The sequence below is a fragment of the Gossypium hirsutum genome, chromosome D09 (genome assembly GCF_007990345.1).
Source record: "Gossypium hirsutum isolate 1008001.06 chromosome D09, Gossypium_hirsutum_v2.1, whole genome shotgun sequence".
NCBI lineage: Eukaryota > Viridiplantae > Streptophyta > Magnoliopsida > Malvales > Malvaceae > Gossypium > Gossypium hirsutum.
The window spans coordinates 42,980,108-43,004,545 of record NC_053445.1 but is presented as its reverse complement, the minus strand read 5'-3'; the positions used below and the strand labels follow the sequence as shown (position 1 = coordinate 43,004,545).

Here is a 24,438-nt window from a genome sequence, read left to right as displayed (position 1 = left end):
TTATTTGTTTAGTTTATAAAATACTACTGATGAGAATCTAGGTACAACATCGATGGAACATCAAATTTTGCCGCAATTTGTCACGTTGAAGATATAGAATATTTCGAGGCATGAAAATATTCGATTGGTTTATTAGAAATTAAATAGTAATAAAAAATCAATAAATTTGTATATCCGACTTACAAGTACCCATGGCACGTTAGTTCTAAATCTTAGCTTCATATACTAATGAAAAGCAGCTTTTGACTCTAAATGAATGGTAAAAAAATCCCCAAAATCTATCCAGCCACTGAAAATGATTAAATTCTACATTTCGACGATGCCTTTTATTACTTAAATTAAAAACCATCTGCTGAAATGAAAAAAAAAAAAAAAACACACATGGGGGGAAGAAATCTCATGGAGTCAAGCCATTTGGTTCAAGGCTGGCTGGCTGCTGGCTTTACCTTTGCGGTTCCAAATAGGAGTGGTTTCAATAAGCTTATGGGGTACAAGTCGTCTTTCTCGCTTAGTAAGCTTGCGAAACTTGCTTACTCTCAGTCTGTCTGGCTATCTCAGCCTCCTCTTCCGCTGTCGTCTCCCTCACTACCACCGTTAGTCAGCATTCCGGTCTCTCTTTAATGCCGGACCGTCCTTTCCCATGGAACGACACTCTTTTCAGAAACATTCCCTTTCCAATAAACGCCTCAGCTGTTTAACAGTAAAAAATAAAAATAAAAGAAGGATGAATACAAGCACAAATACTCCCAAAGTTATACAAGTAAGTTCATTTCCACTGCTTACGAACTAGCAGACAGTCTAGGATCCAATCCATGATTATGGGTAGCATCTGCTCGAGCTGAGTGAATAACCTACAATAGCAATGTTTTCATTATAAACTGTTAAACTCTATTGTTCACTGACAAAGCAAAAAATTCAACTGACAAGACCCAATATAGAAGAAAGTAAAGGGCAACAGAGCACAGGCGCACACACATGCCTGTCCTTCATTCTTTTTTTTTTCTCTGATCAAGCCAGCCCCTCAATCTGTTTCAAGAAACTGCATCTTTCTTCTCCATTAATGAATAGTTTAGTGAGTACAACTTTCTGTTTCTTTCTGTTTTCTGGGTTTCCTTTTTGTGGCACATAACTATATCAGCTTATAAGATAAGTTTTAGGTAGTTTCTAGACCAGACATCAGCAAGTAACTACGCAACTACTTCATAGATTAGAGCAGTTGAATTACCTGCTAGACTGTTTTAGCAGCTAGCTTTACTGTCACCTGCAACTGCAATAATGCATCTTCGACACGCATACCACGAATTAGTGCAGCAACCAAGTTGACCTTCTTAGGACTCTAAAACAAGCAAGTCAACCATATGTAAATTCTACGACCAAAGCAACACCAGAAGCAATGGCAATGCAGCATCATAAAGGCAGTTTTAGGGGGCCATATTAAAGATGCAATAATAGCTTCTTTTCTTTTTAAAAAATATTACTTCCTTTTGTTCTTGTTATTACAGCTCAATAGCAGTTTCAAGTAGGGTCAATTGATTTAATCCTAAAATTTCACTAGCTTTATCATTAGGAACTAACTTGGATGCAGCAAAAAAGGCGAGTTACTCATGCAGAAATTGAGGCAAATGAAGATGATATTGGAACTTTATAAACCAGCCTCTATTGAATTTAACAAAGAATTACTAACAATCAATTAGTTGCACGGATGCTCCATGGTATGTTCTCACTGCTCAAGCACAAGCTTAAGCACACAGAATTCAGAAAAAAGTTTGTTTCAGCTTAATTTTTCTGTAAATCTCCTAAAGCATAAAGGCAAGTCATCTCAGTTTTAGGTTTTTGCATTAGAAAAATTCATCTACTTGACTTATTGCTTTGGATCCACAAAAGATTGTAAGTTTCTATCACACTAAAGGTCTCAAAATATCCATTTATTTCAACTAATCAGAGGAAAGAGAATTTTGTGCAGAAGTCAAGACCAACATATTGTGTCCCATCAATTAAGCTAAATCAAACTCATTTAAAGCTGGAAACATTCCTCTTTCTAGCACGTTTGAATAACTTACAGAAGTGGTTTGCAAAATGCAAGAGTCTCATGTGAAAGGGCATAGCATGGAAAAGAATGCTCCATTCATTATTATTGATCCAGAGCCATGTAAATTTTCATGTAGTTATTGAACATTGGAAACTATTGCATGTAGAGGATCATTGATCATGAAACATCACCAACTTCCTTGGGTTTTCATTACAATAATAATGTAGATATTTTATAGTTCCCTGCCAGTTTAAGTTATATACCTCTTTTCTTACCTTCAAGTGGGACTGCAGAATACCGAAATAAGCAAATGGAATGAAGTTAGAAATTTCTGGTAATAGTTCGGGTGGTTACCTGTTTTATTTTCTTTAAAACCGCCTGAACTTTTGTGCGATTAGCAACACCTTTCTTCTCTTCATTCTTTCCAATATCTATTGCCAAAACAGGAGTTAATGGTGATGAAATGGGTGTCTCTTCAGAAGAACCTGCTAGTAATTTCCTTGAAGTGGAAATTCCCAATGCATGAAAATATAAGACAACTTATGAATGGAAAACAACAAAAAATAAAAGTAAGGAAAAAATTGAAAAAGCTCGCAATAGCAACCCGAATGTTTAAAAATGGAATAAAAAACAAGCCATTGTTTCAATAAATTCTTTTGGCTCAGATCAACTGATAGTATACTCTAAAAAGTATTGCCTTAATAACTTTAATATGATGCTGCCAGAGGGAATAAATATTATAACAGCGTATAATGACACATCCATGTGGCACAAACATTATATAGAAATTCATTTATGAACCTCCTGTGACATTGATTAAGAATTGTTTATTCATCAGTTAGAAGCGTCTTGTTGATCTTCAATATGTTGACACTAATTCAAACCATTGGCATTGTCTCCAATGGATATTGTTAAACAAAGGGCATCTTACAATGGTGAACAGAAAAGAAACCCTGATCTTCTGCAGATAGGTGCCATAGGCAATAAAAATCATACTGATTAGGGATGACATCAAGATGAAAGCAACATGGCATCTTAAATACAAGAAAACAAGCATTTATAAATCAATAATAGTTACACCATCAAAAGTGAGAAAGCACATGAACTTATTGCTTTCCAAGATATATGACAATATCCTCCTCTCTTACCCCTGTATTGTATTCATCAGTAAACAAATGAGGCATCCAAAAATTCGCATCAGCATACATGAAATGTCACAAGTTCTACTTCAGATTTCACAAGAAAAGTTGCATTAGATTACATGTCTAGTTTTTATGACTTGCAAAACACAAAATTCACGGTTCTCTTGGAAATAGAAATAGTGATCATTGCCAAGAGAAACTAGAAAACAGCCAAAAACATCAAATTTACCAAAATCATATCCAAGTGCAAAGAACAAGTTAGCATTACCAATTGCTGGAAATACTGATATAAAGGCGATGAGATGCTAGCAGAAGGTGGCTTCCACAATCTCTGAATACCAGGCAGTTCGCCTGCATAAATAATTCAAATAATTTTAAATACTGAAATTAAAAAAAAAAAAAACACTTAAGAAGTGTTGCCAATCTTACTTCCCCAATACCAAATTCAAATTTAACTTCAACTTCAACTTCAACTTCACATAGAAAATACTAATAAAACAATTAACGAAGTGGAACAGAGGTCCCATGAGAATGAAAGAAGCTAAATATATGAAGTATCAATAACCAAGTTATTCAAACTCTCTAGGTAAAAGGGAGGAGCTCAAGCGAGAAGTGGAAGTGGAAGAGTAATTGGAAGACAGAGGATAATTGTGTTCCAGTCTTCTTCGAATTCGACGGAGTGCACATTGCAAATGCCTCTGCCACCTCACCATGTTTTTCGGAACGGCCTACTCTTTTAGGACTTTTCTCAAACAGCTAAGAGGGTAAAGAAACAAACCCAAAGTCACACTCACAATGGTAATAACCCAAAGCCAACAAAAACCATAAAACATAAACAAACAAGTTAAAAGAATTCTTAAGACCCAACTAACAACTTTGAAGATCAAACTAAAAACAAAGGGAAAATTGAATCTTCAAAATCTAGAAAGGAAAAAAAAAAGCTGACACTTGAAAGAAATAGGATTTTAGAGTTTGCTAACTAATTATTGTTTTTGGATTGAATTGCTAATGTACAGATTGGTTATGGTGTAAAGCTTAGTGAGAGTTAGTGAGGAGTCAGCTTGTCAGCCTGGGCTCAACCGGAAATGTGAGAAATTTTTTTTCTAATTGTTGTTATTCCTTTTGGAATATCTACTCTGGAGGAATTTAGTTCCTCCTAAATATATTCTAAAAAAATGATAATTATTTTCATTAATAAACTACTCAGAAAAGAATAGTTTAGTATTTCAAATTAATAGGGCAATTTAATTGTGAGAAAAAGAATAATTGAATAGGATGTTAGCTACTTCCATTTGTAAAAATCATCTACACTGTTATTAATTTTTAGAACATTTTTAAATTTTTTTAAAAGTATTCTGGAATTATTATTAATTTTTGAATTTTACATCTTTGTTAATTTTTAAAATTATTCAAACATTGTTGCATTTATTTTTTTTCCACTTTAGTTTTCTTCTTCTTCTTCTTCTTCTTATTATTATTAGTGCAGAGCCATGTAATTTTTTAAAAGTATTCTGGAATTATTATTATTATTTTTTTCCATCATAAAATGATGTTAATGGCACCGGTCATTTAATTATGATGTAGGATGGAAGAATTTAGGGGCGTTCATAGTCCAATTAAAATCGAATTAACTGATACAATTAATTTAATTTAATTAATCAGTTGGTGACCGAATTTAGTTTGATTGAAGGTCAGTTAATAATTTTTTAAAATTTTGGTTATCGATTAATTCGGTTCGAAATCGGACAATTAACTGAATTAATTAAAATAAATAATATATATTATTATATAATATATTTTTATATTAGCAATATATTTTTTGAATATTTTTATATTAATTGAAATAAATAATATTTATTATATATATATTTTTTTTTTGACTTATTAAAAAACAAGAAATGAACATTAGCAATGTATTTTTTATATGTTTTATATTTATTTTAACCAAAAGACAAAAACATATAACTGAAATATTTCGGTTTAGTTAACGCATTTGAAAAAAATTTCGATTCGATTAACAATGAAAGATTTGTACATGTTGAATAATTTGATTTGATTAATAACCGAACAGACCGTTTGAACGCCCTTACAAGAAGCAAGCTCACGTAGAACACAATTTATTACGTGCATGTGTTACATTCATAATCTTCCAAGTTACTATCGTCATTACAAATCCTTTGGAAGTCCCTGAAAACGAATGAGTCATTTTGATTGAAATATTTACCTAACCTCAACATCCAATTGGATCCTCTTTATCAGTTTGGCAATGAAATTGGTCCTTCTTACCCACCCCATTTCCCAGTGAGGACGCCCAAGCTGAATGTTTCAAGTACGTTGTGTAGGTCTTGGGAAACATGGGGAGCTCATCCCCTCCTCTTAACCTTTGTCGTATAATATAGTTTCAAAAAACTTTCAATTAGATCATATCTCCTATTTTCTTGCTTAAGTCATCAGTTTGTTTTTTGGTTGTAAGAAAGTCTTTTAAGGTATCAACTTCTACCTTTCCACATTAAATGTTTATCTTGATTTGAAGACAACATATTAAATTTAAATATTACATCTCTTAAATTTGTTATAAAAAATTAAAATTTTGGCTCAATTGGTAAAAGTGGAGATTTTGAGTATTGAGTATCTCTGTTCAAGACCTATCATATGCAATTATATGCGTAGATCTTTGATTTCCATCATATGCGATTGCCATGGATGAGTTTTGGTCTAATTAGTCTAGTTTGTTGGTTTTAGTTTGGATTGTATCAATTTTAAGTCTGGTTGTGCTTGTAATGGTTTGATTCTATATTGTAATTACTCATACACTCTATATCTAATAACTTAATACTTGTGGTTACTCAGACGTATATTTATATTTGTACTTTGATTGTATACTTATTACACTTTAAAAATTCTCATAATTTTTTTTGGATTTGCAAATATTTTCATATGATAGATTGAAAATAATAAAAAAATATTGAGCTAAGAAAATTAATGAGATTTAAAGTAACAAGGTTGGAAGGTTAAAAAATTAGAGTTCAGCCAATTAAGTTTTAAATCAATTAGCATGAGTATTATTGTCAGCGTGGATTAGAATGCGCTAAAGTGTATTATCTCTTATTTATAAATTGTGGAGGGACAATGAGTAGTTCTAAATATTGTGTTAAAAAAACATATATGATCAATTTATAATTTTTTTCTTTTTGAATTTTAGCCCCTACCATTCGTCACTGCCTATGGACCACCTTTGCCTCCATGCATTGCTGTTTCACATAAATGAATTTCAATTTGAAAAAATATCCACCCAATTTTGTAACAAATTTCAAAAAATAAATATAATATATCTTAATTTATATAAAAAATCAAATTCAGAAATAAAAAATAATAATATTTCACTATTTTTAATCCCATCAAATACCCATCTTAAATTGATTAAAACAAGAGTAGTAAAATCAATGAAAAACATGGTGGAAATCGCCAACTACGTATTTGTCGGGTCATAGCCATTATGGCATTCACTTCATTATTATTCAAGTAATGAAAAATAAAATTAAAAAAAGAAATACAAAAATCCATTCATCGTGCATCTAATCCTATATAACTATATATAAAACAAGGTTGATACTTCTTAGGGACTTCCTTTTGTTTATACGTTTCTGTATTTCTTTTTTCTATGTTTAATTAAATTTAAAATTTAATTTCTATGCTTTAATATATATCAATTAGATTAAATTAAAGTAAAAATAATCTTTAAAAAATCAAACCTTTTATTGAATCACATGAAAAATAATGTGTTAGACAAAATTTATTTTAGATTAAATTATGTTTATGATTTTTATGTTTAAATTTAAGATTTAGTATCTATACATTAGTTCCTCTATGTAATATCATTAGTTATTTAAATTAATTTATTCCGGTTAAATATTGCAGTCGAATTTTTTTTAAAATACCCGTCCCAACTCCATGCAAAAATATGTATATAGTCTTTTGTGTTAGAAAAGTGATTTCTAGATAAATTCATATCATCATTGTAATTGCAATAGTTAAGGGTGTTAATTATTTGGACAAATCAATGCCATTATAAAAGTAGATGACCAAATTACGTCAAATTAAAATATAAAAATTAAGTCCTAAATATGAACGTGATAGAGAGATCAAAACTACAATTTTATCATTATCGACTAAAAAAGGTGAGACATCGGCTCATTATTTTTTTGTCTCCACCGAACTGTTCAACAATTTACCCTAGAAAGAAACAAAATCTTCACTCGTATTAGAAATAATGACCATGTCTTAGGCATCAGGTGGATCCTCCTTGTTGCCTACTTCTAGAGGTTGGTCGTGATTGCCCAACCTCGGTGATTGACTATGGTGGTTGTTTTCTATCATTCAACATCATTCCCTTTCTTTCTCTAATATTTAATTAAGTTTAATGCTCAATTTGACACTTTGACACCTATTTTTTTGTCCCACTTTTAATACTTCAACTAGTATTTCGCTGCACTATTTAACTCACTATGTAAAAATATAAAAAAAAAATCAAAGTCAAGGTTTATAAAAGTACAAAAAAACCAAAACCTCAAAATTTCAAAAAAAAAATCTAGAAAATTTGTAATAATTTTTTAAAAAATATTTTTTTAAAACACCACATCATATATCAAAATTTCTAAAAATTCAAAAAGTTTAACTAAAAAATTGAAAAATAATTAAAAAAAGAGATAAACTCCTGAAGATTGTAATAATTTAAAAAAAAGTATATATAGTTTTTATAAAAAAAATTCCTTAAATTTTGAAAAATTCAATTAATTTAATTGTAATTAAAGTCAATGATATATCTTCTAAAATACTTAAAATTTTAAAACATTTTATATTTTTAATATAATTTTTGAATTTCTTTTAAAACATATAGTTTAATTTGAATAATCATAAAAATGTCGCGTCTCACGTTTTAAATAGTTGAAAGGTGTTACATAGCAGATTTTAATAAGGGTTACATGTATTTTTTAATATCTATAAAAAAAATGTGTTAATAAAATGTATTGAACCGAATTATATAATAATTTAAGTACTAAAATGAAATAAAAAAAGTAGTTAAATACTAAAGTGAAAAAAAGTATAATTTGGAGGGTAGACGGAGATTTAAGTGTTTAATAAATGAAAATGTTTAACACGTTTAATTTAGCCTCTGTTTGTTTCATTAAAATTGGTTTCTGAAAAATGATTTACTTTTCTAGAAAAACTAATAATTTTCGGTGTTTGGATGAACCTATATAAAATATTTTTTTATTGTTTGGTAAATTTCTTGAAAATATTTCATGAAAGTTGTTTTCAATAAAACAAACATACATTTGGGATTTTATTATCTTTTCATTGTTTAATTGAGTTTATTTCAGAAAGCTTATTTATATTTTAATTAATCATGTTTTAGTTTTAATTAATTTTAATTTACTTAATTAAGCTTAATTGTTAATTTCATACTGTTGACACCATTTTTTTGATAAAACGGGGTCGATTTGGATAAAAACGAAAATGGGAGTCGCCACCAATCTTTTTTTTGATGAGGTGTGATCGGATCACCTCGTAAAATGGTTGTTTTTAATAAACGATTTGATTTTATTAAAACAACGAGTTTGGTCTACGAAATCCAAAAAAAACGGGTTCGGGAGTCGGTTACGCACGAGGAAGGATTAGCACCCTCGATACGCCCAAAATTGGTACCTTAGTTGATTATTTAATGTCTTTATGTCGAAAATTAAAAACTCGAAAAGAATTTAAAAATACGATCCTTCTTTATATTACATTATTTTAAAAAATTTACTTGGATAAATCAAAATGAAAAATGCCTTCTTATCTCGAATTAACAAGATGTCACATCCAGTAAGTTAGGACACGGCACCTCGTATTTTTTTGAGAGTAAGCTTGCCTTTTGTTTTTTATTAAAACCTCATTCGTTTTAATTTTTAAAAGGATATTCAGTTATTTAGAATCAACACGAGAAAAATTGAAGCTTAGTAAGTTAGGGCACGATTTCTCGAATTTTCTAAATCAGAATATTACATTTATTTTGAAATTTTATGCGTTTGGGGATTTAAAAGGATATTTTGCTCTTTAGGTTTAACGAGAAAATTGAGACCCAGTAAGTTAGGGTACAACTTCTAGAATTTCTAAAATGCGAAACATTGCCTTATTTTAAAATTGGTTACGAATTTGAGTGGAATAATAGTGAAATAAAACGTTTAATTCATTATGCTTTTAATAGAATCATTTGACACACAAAAGGGATCATACATGGCTATAAACATGCATTTAAATAACCGTGGCATGATGTGCATAAAAATACAAACATTTGGTGTATAAAAGTTTTAATGTCAACATGCATGAATAAATTATGTAAGCAACAATATAAAGATAACAATAATATAATAACAAATAAATGTAATACAAAGGAATCTAAATATGAAAAGTATTTTGATAATACAAATAAATAAAATTGCAATGATAATAGAAATAAAATAAACAAGCCAAATTTTTAAAAAAAATCATGAATTAATAAATAAATAAAATAATGTAATTTTTACCAAAGATTGAAAATAAATAAATAAATAACCTTGAAGAAAACATTCAATAACTGATTTTTGTTAAAAAGGACACAAAATATAAAATAAAAAATAAAAAAATAAACAATAAATAAAAATAAAAAACTAAAAATTCGGTTAAATAGGCCGAGGATCGAATCGCATCTAGATTCAAATTTTGGGGTCAAAATCGCAAAATATAAAAAAGGGCTGCAAGGGACTGGACTTGAAACGCGCTCAAAGTTCGAAGGACCTATAGAGAAATATTCCCCTAGTCTAGAAACGCAGCGTTTTAAACCGAGGGGTCACACATGACTCAAGGACCGAATTGAAACAGAGGCAAAATTTGCGGCCCAATATCAAAATAAATGAGAAAGGATCAGATTGCGCCATGCTGCGAAGCTAGAAGGACTGCATGCGAAAATATCCCCTCGCATCAGAAAACGCGCGGATCCCATGTAGGCGGGTCGGGTCATCGGGTCCAAAGGCTAAACGACGTCGTTTTAGGGCTATGGTGCCAAGCCCTAAACGACGTCGTTTAGGGAATGTACAAAGGCTCAATTTTTTTAAAAAACTTTTCATTCTCATCCCACCTAAAAAAACAAAACCAGCAGACCCTCTCAACACTCTCCCCTCTCTCCTCCGGTCATAGGGTTTCGGCCATGGCCACCACCGCGGCGCTGCCGTGGCCGGTGGCCGGCGTAGTGCAAAAAGTGATTTTTCAGCCCGTTTCAAACCCCGTTTGGAGGCCGAGCATTCTTAGCTCGAATGCTGAGAGGAAGGACCCTTCATCCCGCCTTTTGATCCGATTTCGGCGACGGAGAGGCCTCCGACAACACGGCCGAGGGGCGCCTAGGTATTTTCTTCCTTTTTCTCTTTTTTGCTTTTGATTTCCTTTAGTTATTTAAACTAGATGTGCAAAAGAAAAAAATAAAATAAGATAAAACAAATAAATAAGAGAAAATGAAGAGGAAATAGCAAAGATTCAACCTTTTAAAATTCTATTCAGCTTTTGATTTCTGATGTGGATTTTTTACAAGGAAAATAGAAGAAGAAGAAATATAAGCAGTGCTTGGGGCTTTTATAACCCGATTACAAACGCTTTAATCTCTGTTTTGTTTTTTTTTTATCTCTCTGCTGCGTGCTTATTGCTCTTTGCAGGTGGTGTCAGAGCATGCGGATGAGGCGATAGGCGAGCCGCGGCAGTGGCTAGGGGGCGTGCGGGGAGGCTGAGCGGCGCACAGGAGCAGAGGCTTGAAGACCTAGGTGCGGCGCACCTAGGTTTTTTCTTGGCTGAAATGCGTTTAGTTTTTTTGTGGGCTAGGGTTTATTTTTGTTTTGGGCCATGGGCTAGATTTGGGCTTGGGTTGTAAGCCCGGTCAAATTTGGGCATTTACACATACATTAGGGAATATAAATTTATGTTTAATTAAGTAGAAAGTGGTAAATATTTATTTTGAATATTATTTGGATGAGTAAGTTGAAAAATGATTTAATTCAATAAAAATTGATGTAAGGAACAAATTGTTAAATTTGTAAATTTTTGAATTCTATAGTTTATAATTATGAAATATGAAAGTTTAGAAAGTTGAGCATAAAATAGTAAAGTTTGAAACTATATGAGTTAAATTGTAAAGATTTCAAAACTTGAGGTTTAGGACTAATTTACATTATTTGAGAATTTACAATTCTAAAAAATAGAATATGAAAGTTTAATTGTTCAAAAATCAAGGACTAATATTTGAAAATTTTGACAAATTTAGTTGTAAGGACTAAATTATAAAATTTGGAAATTTTAAAAAATGGATTGTTTTGCAAAATTGTACAAAACGAGATTTAGGACTGAAGTGTAGAATAAGAATTTTTGAGAAATTAAATTGTAAAATAGTAAGAATTTAAATTTTAGGGACTAAATCGTAAAAAAATATAAAATTAGAATATAATGGACCGTTTTCTTTGACAATGAAGAGAGCTTCTCCTCTATTACTCTGAAAACTTCCCATTTTTATTTTTTCGATAATAAAAACAGTAATCAAAGTTTTATCAATTGAAAAATGTGTTAAAAGAAAAAAAGTTTAGTAACACATTTTCTTTAAAAAGGTCTTAATTTCATTTAAAAAAATAATTTCCTTTAATAATTTATTTTCCACGAAACACAGTAAAATAATAAAAATGGATTAGTGCAGAGTAGAGTCGTAACAAAGCTTTATTTGGTAATAAGGTTTCGTGGAGGTTTTAAGTGCTGTGGGACCCGCCTTCTTAGTTGTCCTAAAATCCGTCACGCATCCAAATACTTTAATTTTGTTTAACAGAAACTAAAAGCTGTAATTTTTTGATTTAGTGATTCTGCCGACTGTCGTGTATCCGGTATACCCGAGAAGAAAAGCCCATGTTTATTTTGCGTCTAGGCGCTTCCCATTCAACCTTCTCTTGCTTTGTTTACCACCATCAAGATATAGAGATTTGTTGGAGCTTTTAACATTGAGATCTGTACCATTCTTTTTTCGGTTTCTGTAATTTCACTTTTCTCTGGTTCTGATTATTCCTTCTTATAATTTTCATTGGAGATCAATTTCTTTTTTCCTTTGATTTTCATTGAGCTTCATGTAAGTTGAACTTCTTTCATTGCTTGCCTTGACTGATAATATGACTTGTCGATCTTATGAGGTTAGAGATATGAATGTTTTTTTCTTGTTTTATAGAATTCCTTAGCCGTGGTCGCCGTAGCTTTTGCAGTTTTTTTCTGTGTCAGTTTCGTGGTTTGATTTATTTAGTTTGTTCTGCAGATGAGGTTTTTTGCCTGTACAATCACATGGAGGTTTTAATGAATGAGAACTTTAACGAACTTTGTATTTTACTCTTGCATATTTGCAGATAGAAACCTATTTTTTTCTTTGTTCTTTTTTTTTTTGCAGCTGTCCTTAGCTGTTTTGTCTGGAAATTAACGCACGTGTTTACAAAATTGGTTTTTAGTTGCAAGGTTAGTTGATCCTTGGAGTGATTGAGGGGGAGCTGGATGCTGTTTTCTTACACATGTTAATATGGAAAAGAAAAAGGCAATCTCTCAATACAGAGAGAGGCTGGACGACACTCTGTCCTCTGCTGAACTGACTGATCCCGAGACACTTAAAACCCTTGTCAAGAATCAGATTTTACGATATGCACAACATGAGAAAGAAGGTTTTAGAGCATTAATTCCACTTTAATGTTTAAGCTGCTATATGTGTACTTTGAATCCCTCTATGTACATTCCTTACTAAATTAAGTGTTTGTTTTCAAGTATATACTGTCCAACTTTTTCTTCTTTCTTATTTTGGTCAACAGAATTTAGTGAACATTTATTGGACAAAAGGGCTCAGGAAGTATCCAATTTTCTCGACATGTTAAGGAGTACTTCTGTTGATGATCATCAAGTGTCAGAATCCAGTGAGACATCACATGGGGAATGGAAGGTATGCTCTATCAGTTTAGATTCCCTTATTTCTCTTATATCAATGCCTTTATTGAGCATATCTTGGTGGAATGAACCATGTTATGTTCTACATCATAATTATTGTTCACCAAGATATATTGCCAACCTTTATTTACAGTTGAAGCATGATAATGAAGAGTTCCGTGTTATGTACCGTGAAGGACCTCATGGCACCCCTTTTCATACTTTACTTGTTGAAGGCTATGTAGATGGGCCTTTGGATGTTTGTAAGTTCTGCCCATGCTTTAATTATTTTTGAATTTCCTCCTCAATCATGAGCAGAAGACTATGAAATTGCAATTGGTTTAAGACTTAAATACTACTCATGATTGTATAAGAAACTTTTTCATGAGCAACTTAATTGCAGGTTTATGTATCTCTTGGGAGTCACCCCTATACAAGAAATGGTGAGAATTGTTTTCATTCTTGCACTTGATTCTAATGTAGAATTAGCATTGCTCTATATGACTGGTAAAGCTGTGTAATCTGCATGCTTTCATTCTTTTTTATATCCTCTGTTGAAGTAATATGTTGTGTACCAATGACCTTGGTTGTGTGTTGTTACAGAAAATCTCTCTACAAATCAGAATGTTTTGTAGACACCTATTTCTATTCTGTTCTTGCACCACTAGTACAATATCTATGTAATTGCACTTGTATAATTATAAATGGATAATTGGTGAGAATTTGTCACAAAAGGTTGACAGACAGGGGAGAGGATACTTGATATCTAACAATAACATGTAGCTGATTTTAAGACTTCATCCAGTTCAAGTGAAAATGTGTATGTTTTCGGAAATAATCTTTGTTTGCTTTTCCTAGGTGGCCTCAGTCTAGCTTTCCACCTTTCAAAGTAACTAGTTCCACCTGTTTGCAAAAGATCCGAATTGGTGAACAGATAGCTCTAGTGAGGTTTGTCAAGCCTAGAACTACAACAGTTCATTTAGATATTTTTCCTTCTTTCAGTAGTATGTTGAAGTCTGAAATTGTAAAATGCTTACTTATCTTTGTATTTTCGGAAGAAAGGGTGAAGGTTGCATGGCCGCTGTCAGCTAGGGAGGCTCTAGTACACTATTTTTTCTTTGAGTACTTTCAAGATGATCTGATTGTTATTCTTGTGAACACGGTAGTCACTTCAAAGACTCGAATATGGTTTCCCCTCTTTTGCAATTTACGTTCTTCCCATATACTGGAAATCTATCTAAATACTTCTGTTCTTATGCTTTTAGATATCAGATGTGAACGACATTGATAAAGCAACTCATGGATTTACTAATGATGGAATCCCTGAAGCAAAAGATGTTGTAAGGATTGATGTAGTTGGAGGCTTTGCTTTGCAGAAGGTGAACAACGAGAGAAGCTACTTTAGGTAAGTTGCAATAGTTTAAGCTGTCATATTAAGATAGGCAAGTAAATGTTGCCATATGCATTTCTGGGCGAGAAAAGGGTCAACAGATTTAGGCCCCTCTACAAGCACCAAAGAGTTTTACCTGCAAAGATAGCAGATGCCTTGTATAAATGTGGCTTTGCCTCTTGCTGTTGCTTGAAATCTCAATAGGGCATATGCTTGAGGAGCTTATTTTTCAAATATCCCAGAGTATGACTCGTAAAACATTAATGGAGATGTTAATATATTTGGGGTTGGCATTGGCTAAATACTGGTCTTCGATGATTCCATTTGATCGGAGATTTGATTAGGAGAGCCTGAATTAGGGTCATTGGATCTGCTAAGGCAGTCAGTCCAACTGTATTACACAACCAGCTTTTTTCTTGTTTGGATCTGAATTCAGGTCATTTTCAATCATAAGGACTTGGGAGTTTATTTCAAATGGCTGCTTTATTTTTCCTCCCTTATGTGGCATTGAGTGTCAAATAGGCATTACCAAGTATTTTCTTTCTGAAATGTGACTATCTATAGATACCGGGAGGATCATTTGCAATCATGGCTGTAGAAACCGTGTCCATAGCACCTTTTGAAGGTCGTATTCCTCTCTTGATTCTTCCTTTTTTGTAGGACAATAGCAAATATGGATATGAAGCTGGATTTTGTCCCTCCATCCCTTATAAACTTCATTGCAAGGCAGCTTATTGGAAATGGTTTTAGACTCTATCAGAAGGTCACACATTCTTCTGACATGGCACCTTCATTTCCTGCAAGTAGTTTATGATTATCTGTCTTTTTAATTGCTACCTATTAAGTGTAACTCATTTGGCTCGTCAACATATGCAATGAAGTAATGGGTAAAAATCAATCCATCATTTGTCTTAAAAGGTTCCATTGCTGAGAGCTTCCAGATTAGGAACTTCATTTTTCATGATGCTGATTATTATTACCCTACCGATTGATCTCTCACATTTTTCCTGTCTACAATGCTTACAGACTGCGGCTTCTGTCACTAATAGCGATGAGGATTACAGCAAAGCCTTGGGAGACCCTCTGTTTTGCCTAATTCGTGGAGCTCTTTTTTCCAATAACAAATCAGGCGAAGTTCCTGAAGCACAAGAAATTAAAAGGGAACCTGATATTTTGCCTAAGGAGAATGAAATTGTGCCTAACGAGAATGTAATTGTAGACATACAAGATGGCACACACGATGCAGAACCAGAGATTCATGCTAATGAACCTGCTGGTGAATTTCCACCGAAGATAGCACAAGACGCAAAGAGAAAAGTTTTTGGTGAAATCGAGGAAGAAGAAAGTGAAGAGAGTACATGCTTGGAGGAGAGCATTAAGGCTGCAAATCAACCTTCAACCAATAGTTTTGCTGATTCAAGTGGCGTAAATGCTAAACAAAGGGTTTCTATTTGTCCAGAGGTGGAAGAAGCTCTGGGAACGTTGGAGAAGGCCATTTCAATTGTACGGCAATATAGATTTAATGCCCAAAGCAGATCTTCTAGTTTCTCTGATGAAGAAACTCCGAATTTTGAAGAGGGTGCTGTAGAAGACTCAACTTTTTCTGCAGAAGCCAATGTTTGTTCAAAAGTCGAGGTTGGTCATGAAGCTGGCTCCAAAAAGTTCGCGGAGGATTTGGAGATGACTTCGGATAACTCCAAGAATAGCAATGACATAAACAACACAAGGTAATCATGTTAAGATATTTTCACATGTATCCACTTGAATAGTCAAGTTGAGGGGAGTAGGAGAGTCACCCCGTCATCCTTTGGCCTTTTTCACCATTCCCCTATTTTAATGTCAAAACCAAAATGATGGGATACATCTGTTTTGCAGGTCTGGTGGACCAAATTCTATGTCAAGGGAAGTACACCATAACAAAGTAGTACCGGCATCGCCTCATCAAAATGCATCAATGCTACCAATGGATGGTAACCAGGTTGGTTTGAATTCTTATGGGAATGGAATCATAAAGACAAATGGGTTTCATGAAAAGGGTGTAAATGATGTTGAAAAGCCAAATAAGTGGAGAAAGCATAGGTACTGTTGCTTTGGTTTCAATTCAGGGTAGGTATTAGCCTCCACCCCTGAAGAAGACTGACCTTAGATGGATGAAAGTAAGGCATTTCATTTTAATAAGACCTAATAGAGTGGATTTTGTAACATCTTATACAATAATAAATCACTCCTAGTTTTTTCGGTGATTTTTAGTATATGGTGTAATATGTTGTAATTTGTAACCCTAAATATGTTTTTAAGTACCAATTTAAACAGCTTTGTGCCATATTATTTTGTGGGGTATGAAGGTGAAGGGATCTTCTCAACAGACACGGTATTAGACTTGAAGTTTTCTTGTTTTCTTTTTTGCAATGCAGTCTGCCAAAAAATCGAAGTCATAAATGGCTTCCAGAATTGGTATACCATAAATGAAAGGAAATATGTTTTCAGTGTTTCAGACAAAGACTATGCCATCCCTATGCTTAATATTCTCTCTCTCTCTCAAAATATTTTCTAATTTCTTGACCAGCTAAACCATTGGTTACCTCCTTACAAAACACCCACTTCCATGGCAGTGATGGCACGTTCTTGCATTTTTCTTTGCCTGCTTTTGGTTTGTACTATTTTTTTAAAAATTTATTTTAACCTATAAGTATCACACACACTAAAATGATAATGCAATTAAATTCAAATATTTATTGGGCAATTAAAACAATAATAAAACGCAATTAAATTTAATTCATATTATACTAATATATAAGAATAAATTGAATTTTAATAATTATTACATACAAGATACACATACACATTATAAGAAACCTGACAAACTCCTCGTGTAGAAAAAAATCTTACATGTTTCATTTTGAAGAAAAAAAATCTATGAATAAACAAAATAAAAGTACATTGAACTTGGAGAAAAAAACCATGACAGAAATAAAATAAATCAAGAATTAAATTTAATGAATATTACATTCTCTTGTAATTATAAATAATTATAATTTTCTAGACGTATTCTGTTGATAAAGTATAATTATATTTAAATTTTTTTAGTCATGTTTGACCGTATAAATTGTAATTATATAGTTACATCATTTATATTTTTTAAAAATATTATTTATTATAAAAAATTCTAAATGAGTAACAACCATTAAAATCAAATCATCGTATGTAATTTTATTATTTTATTTACTTGTTCAAGCCTTCCATATTTGTTGAATTATTTTCTCTTTTAACATTTAACATATACTCTTTATTCATCATTTGTTTGTCCTTGACCATCATCATTAAGATTATAAATATCTATTTCTTCCATGTGCTCCTCAAAGTTATAGATAATCTCAATTTTACCTTAGAATGAAGTTATGAAGTATGCAACATACAAATATAATTCCATTTTTTATGTTATATTGAGGTGTTGTTGTTAATATGGTAAATATTTTTTAAAACAACAAATGCTCTCTCAAACACATTTCGAAGTTTTAAATGTCTCAAATTAAAAAAGTTTGCGAATCGGTGCTTATGTCTGTATCCATTTTTTTAAAATGGTATCGTACCCCACGATATGGTATAAGAAAACTTTTTGTATTTTGCATAACTATTAACTAGCATTTATCACATGATATTTGGATTCACGACGCAAATGATCTATCTAACTTTAATTATAAAAATTTATATAAATCTAATTTAGAGAAAAACTTATAATAGGTTATAAAGCTTTTTATAAGAACTAAATTAGGTAAAAAGGAATATAAAATTATAATATATAACCTTTATAAAGTTTTGAATCACTTTCATTTGAATTGTGTCACTTATCACATCCAAAGCTCAGAAACATTAGCCCTTAAATGGTTTGTAGGAGAAGAAGATGGCCCCCATTTTTGGCTCCTAAGTTCACAGCATGAATACTGCCCATCATTGTTTCCCCTTTCTTGACCAATGGGTATAGTTTCTATAGCTTCAACAGTCTCCTTGGATAAATAGATTGTTGGTTTATCATGCACTAATAGAGATATTGTGTCTTGATTATAGTTTATCCCTTGCTTCAGCCCCAACAATTTTTAGTTTGTAATATGCAGATTTGCTATAATTAGAAAGAAAGTGACGGTTCACTACTGCCGGTCCAACAACCCACAAAACTGAAAATATGTAAGCCGTCCATCACCATGTGAGGCCAACAGTAATGTTGTAATAACTAATAAGCACTCAAACCCTCACTGTTGGTTAGCTAAACCCTCTCGGAACCCATTTTAACCCGTTCAATTTTCAACTTATCTAACGCCAATTTATAAACCTGCCTTTCCTTATTTTCTCTTTCTTCCCCGGGAAATAATAAGGCAGAAATTTCAGCAATCATTTCTTTTCCTTTTTGTCTTTGATTATATACAAATGGATTAACCAAAAACCTCAATCCCTACCTCCCCAAGATGTTTATATTTTTTCCCATTATTTATGATTCCAAATATTTGCTTTTCACATTGAATTTTCCTATTGTGATCTTTTGTTTGCATTGCCTTATTGGAAGTTTCTTTCTTCATCTTCTTTTTTTATGACCATTGAACATTCTATTTACGTGGGAAGTTTTCTGAGATTTCTCTTCTTCTTCTTTTTTTTATTTGGGCTTTGATGAAATTGTTTTTGTGTGGGATAATTCATCTCTTTGATACATTTTATTGATCATAGATCATTGAATCATTGGTATTGGTTGCATGGTGCTGAAGGTGCTAGGGTTGGTTTATTTTGGCTAAAAGCCTAAGGGATAGAAGAAAGCTTTCTTTTATAGATGTACATATATAAGAGAAGGTGTTAGAATCGAGAGTAGTTTTAGATGGGAAATAATTGTTTTAAAACAATCTCAAATTCCATTTGTGGACCATCTGAAGAAGAAAAGGAGAAAGAAAAAGAAGAGGTTCCAAATGTAACTGCTGAGTCAGAAAGTAAAGAAAAAGGAGCTTCTGATGTTCAGAACCAGCCCCTGAAGAAATAAAGATTGTTAAGGAAGGGACAGAAAGGGAACAAGAAGGGAAATCTAAAGAAGAAACCCAGATGCAACAATCAAAGTGTGAGCTTCAAAGACTTGATTCCAAACCAGCACAGGTATCAACACAGGTAACACCACAGACTGCTATAAAGAACGAGGAAGAGCATAAGGTTGAGCCTAAAAAACCACCAAGGAGACCCCATAATGTTAAGAGGCAGTCATGCGCAGGACTGAAGATAGATTCAGTGTTACAGACCAAAACAGGTCATTTGAAGGAATACTATAGCTTGGGGACCAAGGTAGGGAATGGACAGTTTGGGACAACTTTTGTATGTGTGGAGAAAGGTACTGGGAATAAGTTTGCTTGCAAATCGATTGCTAAAAGGAAACTGGCAACTCTAGATGATGTTGAAGACGTGCGAAGGGAAATTCAGATAATGCATCACATGTCATGGCACCCTAATGTTGTGACCATCAAAGGGGCTTATGAAGATCCCATGGCGGTTCATGTTGTTATGGATTTGTGTGCAGGGGGGAACTCTTTGATAGGATTGTTAAGAGAGGGCATTATTCTGAAAGGAAGGCGGCAGAATTAGCAAGGGTCATTGTTGGATTTGTTGAAGCCTGTCATTCCATGGGTGTAATGCATAGGGATCTTAAGCCTGAAAATTTTCTTTTTGTCAATGACGAGGAGGATTCACCTCTTAAAGCCATTGATTTTGGATTATCAATATTCTTCAAGCCTGGTATGTTCTAAATTCTTTGCTTTTTTGGTTTCTTTTTAGTCCATCTCAATTGCTGTTCTGAAAGATTAATTTAGCCTTACGTCACCCTGGGAAATTTGTAGTAAACATTTGTAGGTGAATGGTTCATGTTGAATTTAAAGCTTAATTTGCTCACTTTCCATGAATTGGCTAGCTTAAAATTAGAATGGAAACTGCATGCGTTCTTCTATATCTATCTATCTATCTCTATTCAAAAGCTTGGTTTCACAACTTCAGGTATTTCTTCTTGTTATTCTTAAACTACTTGTATTTGATGATTGCATTTGATGAAAGGAAAATTTTTCTTTGAAAATTCTCAACTTACATGAATAACAACATATGTTATATTTAGGTTTACACGAACATTTATATTTAAATTTGTGTACTCATTTTCATTATTATATATATGGAATAAAAACAAATAAATATTGAAGTACCCAAGTGATATTTTAAAAATCTTGTAAGAGTTGAAAATGATGTTTAGGATTGGATGTAGCAGACTTCGATGTTAGTTTACATCTACCAAATTGAATTAAGTATTCTTGGTAGCCTGTTGAATTGGTTCCAACAGGAAAACAAAATTAGAGGAATTTCCACAATATTGTGAAGCTGCGTATGCAATAAGCAATGAGTAGTTTTGTTAATGAAGGTGTTAAAATTTCAGGGGATACCTTTTCTGTTGTGGTTGGAAGCCCATACTATGTAGCACCTGAGGTTTTAAACAAGTGTTACGGTCCAGAAGCTGATGTGTGGAGTGCTGGGGTGATCATCTACATTCTCCTGTGTGGGGTGCCTCCATTTTGGGGTGGTAAGACTTATCAATTTGAGACAATATGTGATCGTTCTTGTTCAACACTGCAGTTTTAAGATAAATTTGGTGTATTTGTGCTGTTTTGGTGCAGAAACGGAAGAAGAAATATTTGATGAGGTTTTGAATGGTGAACCTGACTTCACATCTGATCCTTGGCCTAGTATATCTGAAAGTGCGAAAGATCTATTGGCAAAAATGCTTGTTAGAAACCCCAAGAAGCGGATAACTGCACACGAAGTACTACGTAAGTCCCCTTTTACTATATAGCATTGGATGAGTAGTTCTGAACTTAGTTGATATAGTTTTATTTGTTGATAACCCAAATAATCAATATCTTTGTTTGTTCACCATTCTTGTGGGAGAGTTGTTGTCAATGAAAGGATGCCTGATTATTAGGGTTAGGTTGCTATAGGGACAAAGTATGAAAGAATATATTACTTATCAGAATGGCGAAGCTAACTCGATTTTGGTTCCTTGCAGGACACAGTTGGGTTCAGGCTGATGGGGTGGCACCGGACAGCCCACTTGATTCTTTAGTCCTAGGACGCATGAAGCAATTTTCTTCAATGAACAAGCTCAAGAAAATGGCCTTAAGAGTAAGTTTCTACCCGTGAGAATAGGCCTATCTCTTTCATATATATGGGTATGGGAGTAAGATCCTCCAAATATAAGGAAAGAAGTTAGAAAAACATATCCGAGTATATTAAGTGAAATTCTTTCAATGCACAAATCTCAGTAGCTAAAATGACTTATACCTTTTTTCTTTTTAGGTCATTGCACAAAGGCTTTCTCAAGAAGAAATAGCGGGATTGAAGGAAATGTTTAAGATGATAGACACGGATAATAGTGGTCAAATCACGTTTGAAGAACTCAAAGCTGGATTGCAAAGCTTTGGTGCTAGTCTTCCTGAATCAGAATTTCAAGCTCTAATGCAGGCTGTAAGTTTCATTTCAGAATCCTGTCACTTTTTAGGCCTTATTCATTAATGCTTCATCAAATAGTTAAAAAAGAAAAGATTCTTTGATTGAAATTGTTGTTTACCAGGAAGACAACAAGATTATGCTATTTGTGCATCCCTCTTAATCTAATCAACCTCCTTTTGGTTTTGTTTGGAAATGGCAGGCGGACGTAAATAACAGTGGTTCAATCGATTATCAGGAGTTCATAGCTGCAACGTTGCATCTAAATATGATCCAGAATGAAGATAATGTGATGGCTGCCTTCTCGTATTTCGACAGAGACGGCAGTGGTTACATCACTCTAGATGAGCTTCAAAAAGCTTGTCAAGAGTTTGGCATCAAGGATATCCGCATGGATGAAATGATGCGTGAAGTCGATCAGGACAATGTAAGCCAAACGAGAAGGATTCAAAACATGAAAATAGTGGTATTCCTTTCTATTGAACAAGTTTCGGTGTTGGACTCATTTTTTGTGTACTTTTTTCAGGACGGCCGGATAGATTACAACGAATTTGTAGCGATGATGCAGAAAGGGAATCCTGAAGTTGGTAAGAGGGGTCGTGAGGGTAAGGGTTTGAGCATTGGATTTAGGGAGGCATTGCCAGGTTCTTGACAAATAGGCGTCACATAGGGCCTTTTCTTTTCTTTAGTTTCTTCCCAACTTTTTAGAGTTTAGCTTTAGTTTAGCTCTTCAAAGTTTGAGGATTATCAGGCGCAATCCTTTGATGACCAGATGTCGGGTTTCCTTACATATATTTGTACATATTTTGCCATTCCCTACACCCATTCATATTCTTGTTTTTTAGGGTAAAATACTACCGCAATTCACTATGAAAGAAGAGAGCCAGATGCTGATCTCATAGGAGTGTATGAATCAACAAATTATGCTCTAGTGTATCACTTTTTAAATTCATATTGCTATTTTAAGTGTTTCGATGCTCTTATATATAGATATAGATATAAGCACAAATTTGGAAAATAAAAATTGCAGACTTAATTATATTATAAAATTGAAATAATAAAAAAATTATTAATGTTATGTGATAATTAGAGGTGTTGGCCTTGCTCGAAAAATGGTTTTAAAATTTTATCGGTCCGGATAAAAATGCTAAAATTTAAACTTGACTTAACTCACCCTATTAACTTTTTTATATAATTTTTAAATATATATAATATATCAAAAATACTAAAAACATTAAAATAAATATTTCTCAACAAATTGAAAATAAATTTTAAAATATATATATTTAAATAACACTAAGATAGATGCAACTTAACAAGCAAATGCTTCTAAAATAATAACAAAATTAACAACCAAATAATAACAATAAAATAATAGTACCATAATAGTAAAATTATAGCAAAATAGAAAAAAATAACATTAAAACAACAAAAAAAAACCATACATAAGGACTAAAATGGACTTAAACATGTTAGAAAGGTTAAAACATTTCGATGCATGCCAAATGATTAAAATGCACATCCGAATCAGCCTATCATATAGGAAAGATAGTAGTATTCAAGTCTCATTTTTTGCCACAAAACAAGGTTGAAGTCTCTTTGAATGTTGTTGGGCTAAAAAAAGACTATTAAAGTGCACCGCTAAGTAGAGGTGCTTATGGTCGGTTCGGGTCGAGTTTAAGCATGATATTAAAATACTTTATACTTGTTCAGGTTTTGCCCAGTTCAAAATTTGGACTTAAAATTTTGTCTAAACCCGCCCATATTTGTAAAAGACTAACTCAAGCTCATTTTAGGCCCGCCCATATTATTTTTTAATTTTTTTTAAAAATATTTATTTTATTTTATTTTAATATTTAATAATTTTATACATTTTTTATTTATTGAAATTTTTTATATAATCATCTTAAGATTATTTTAGTGTTTACATTAGAGTAATATTATATATTTAGTATAGTTTTTTTTGTAGAAATGAGACAATACTAAGCGATTACAACAACCAATTCATAAGTTAAATGGATCTAGACCCATAACGGTCTTCACCCAACAAGTCTCTAACAAAAACCGAAAGAACTACAGACAAACGAAGCAAAGAATCTCCTATGTTAGCACATTTAGCCATGTGGTCCGCAACCCCTTTTTAATCCCTTGGAATATGTCAGACGCAAACTTCTCATCTTTGATGCAACAACTGATGTAATAACCGTAATTCCACTAAGGTACTATTGACTCCTCCACCAAACAATATTAATTCTACCAATAGAGCATTATCACACTCAACTTCAACATTTCTAAACCCCTTTTCCCAAGCTATAAAAAGGCCTTCCAACATCGCTCTTTGTCTCAACTTTAAAAATTGATTCTTTACC

The 24,438-nt window shown here is 32.6% G+C and overlaps 1 protein-coding gene and 2 pseudogenes across 3 annotated transcripts; 2 read left to right on the top strand and 1 right to left on the bottom strand.

The window, feature by feature from the left end:
- Window positions 1-101: 101 nt before the first annotated feature.
- LOC107892526 (uncharacterized) lies at window positions 102-5,466 on the bottom strand (annotated as a pseudogene).
- Window positions 5,467-11,929: 6,463 nt separating this feature from the next.
- On the top strand, window positions 11,930-16,925 carry LOC107891202 (uncharacterized). Of its 3 annotated transcripts, none has more exons than XM_016815917.2 (11): window positions 11,930-12,247; window positions 12,708-12,914; window positions 13,059-13,186; window positions 13,325-13,433; window positions 13,574-13,613; window positions 14,029-14,118; window positions 14,233-14,332; window positions 14,436-14,575; window positions 15,221-15,323; window positions 15,587-16,287; window positions 16,436-16,925. In XM_016815917.2, exons 2-11 carry the CDS (start codon window positions 12,776-12,778, stop codon window positions 16,668-16,670), a joined length of 1,785 nt encoding a protein of 594 aa, XP_016671406.2. In that variant the 5' UTR covers window positions 11,930-12,247; window positions 12,708-12,775; the 3' UTR covers window positions 16,671-16,925. The 3 variants fall into 3 exon arrangements, with proteins under 3 accessions (XP_016671406.2, XP_016671403.2, XP_016671404.2); XM_016815914.2 differs by having other exon boundaries at window positions 12,037-12,340; XM_016815915.2 differs by having other exon boundaries at window positions 12,047-12,401.
- Window positions 16,926-18,751: 1,826 nt separating this feature from the next.
- On the top strand, window positions 18,752-23,021 carry LOC107891203 (calcium-dependent protein kinase 1-like; annotated as a pseudogene).
- Window positions 23,022-24,438: the final 1,417 nt, after the last annotated feature.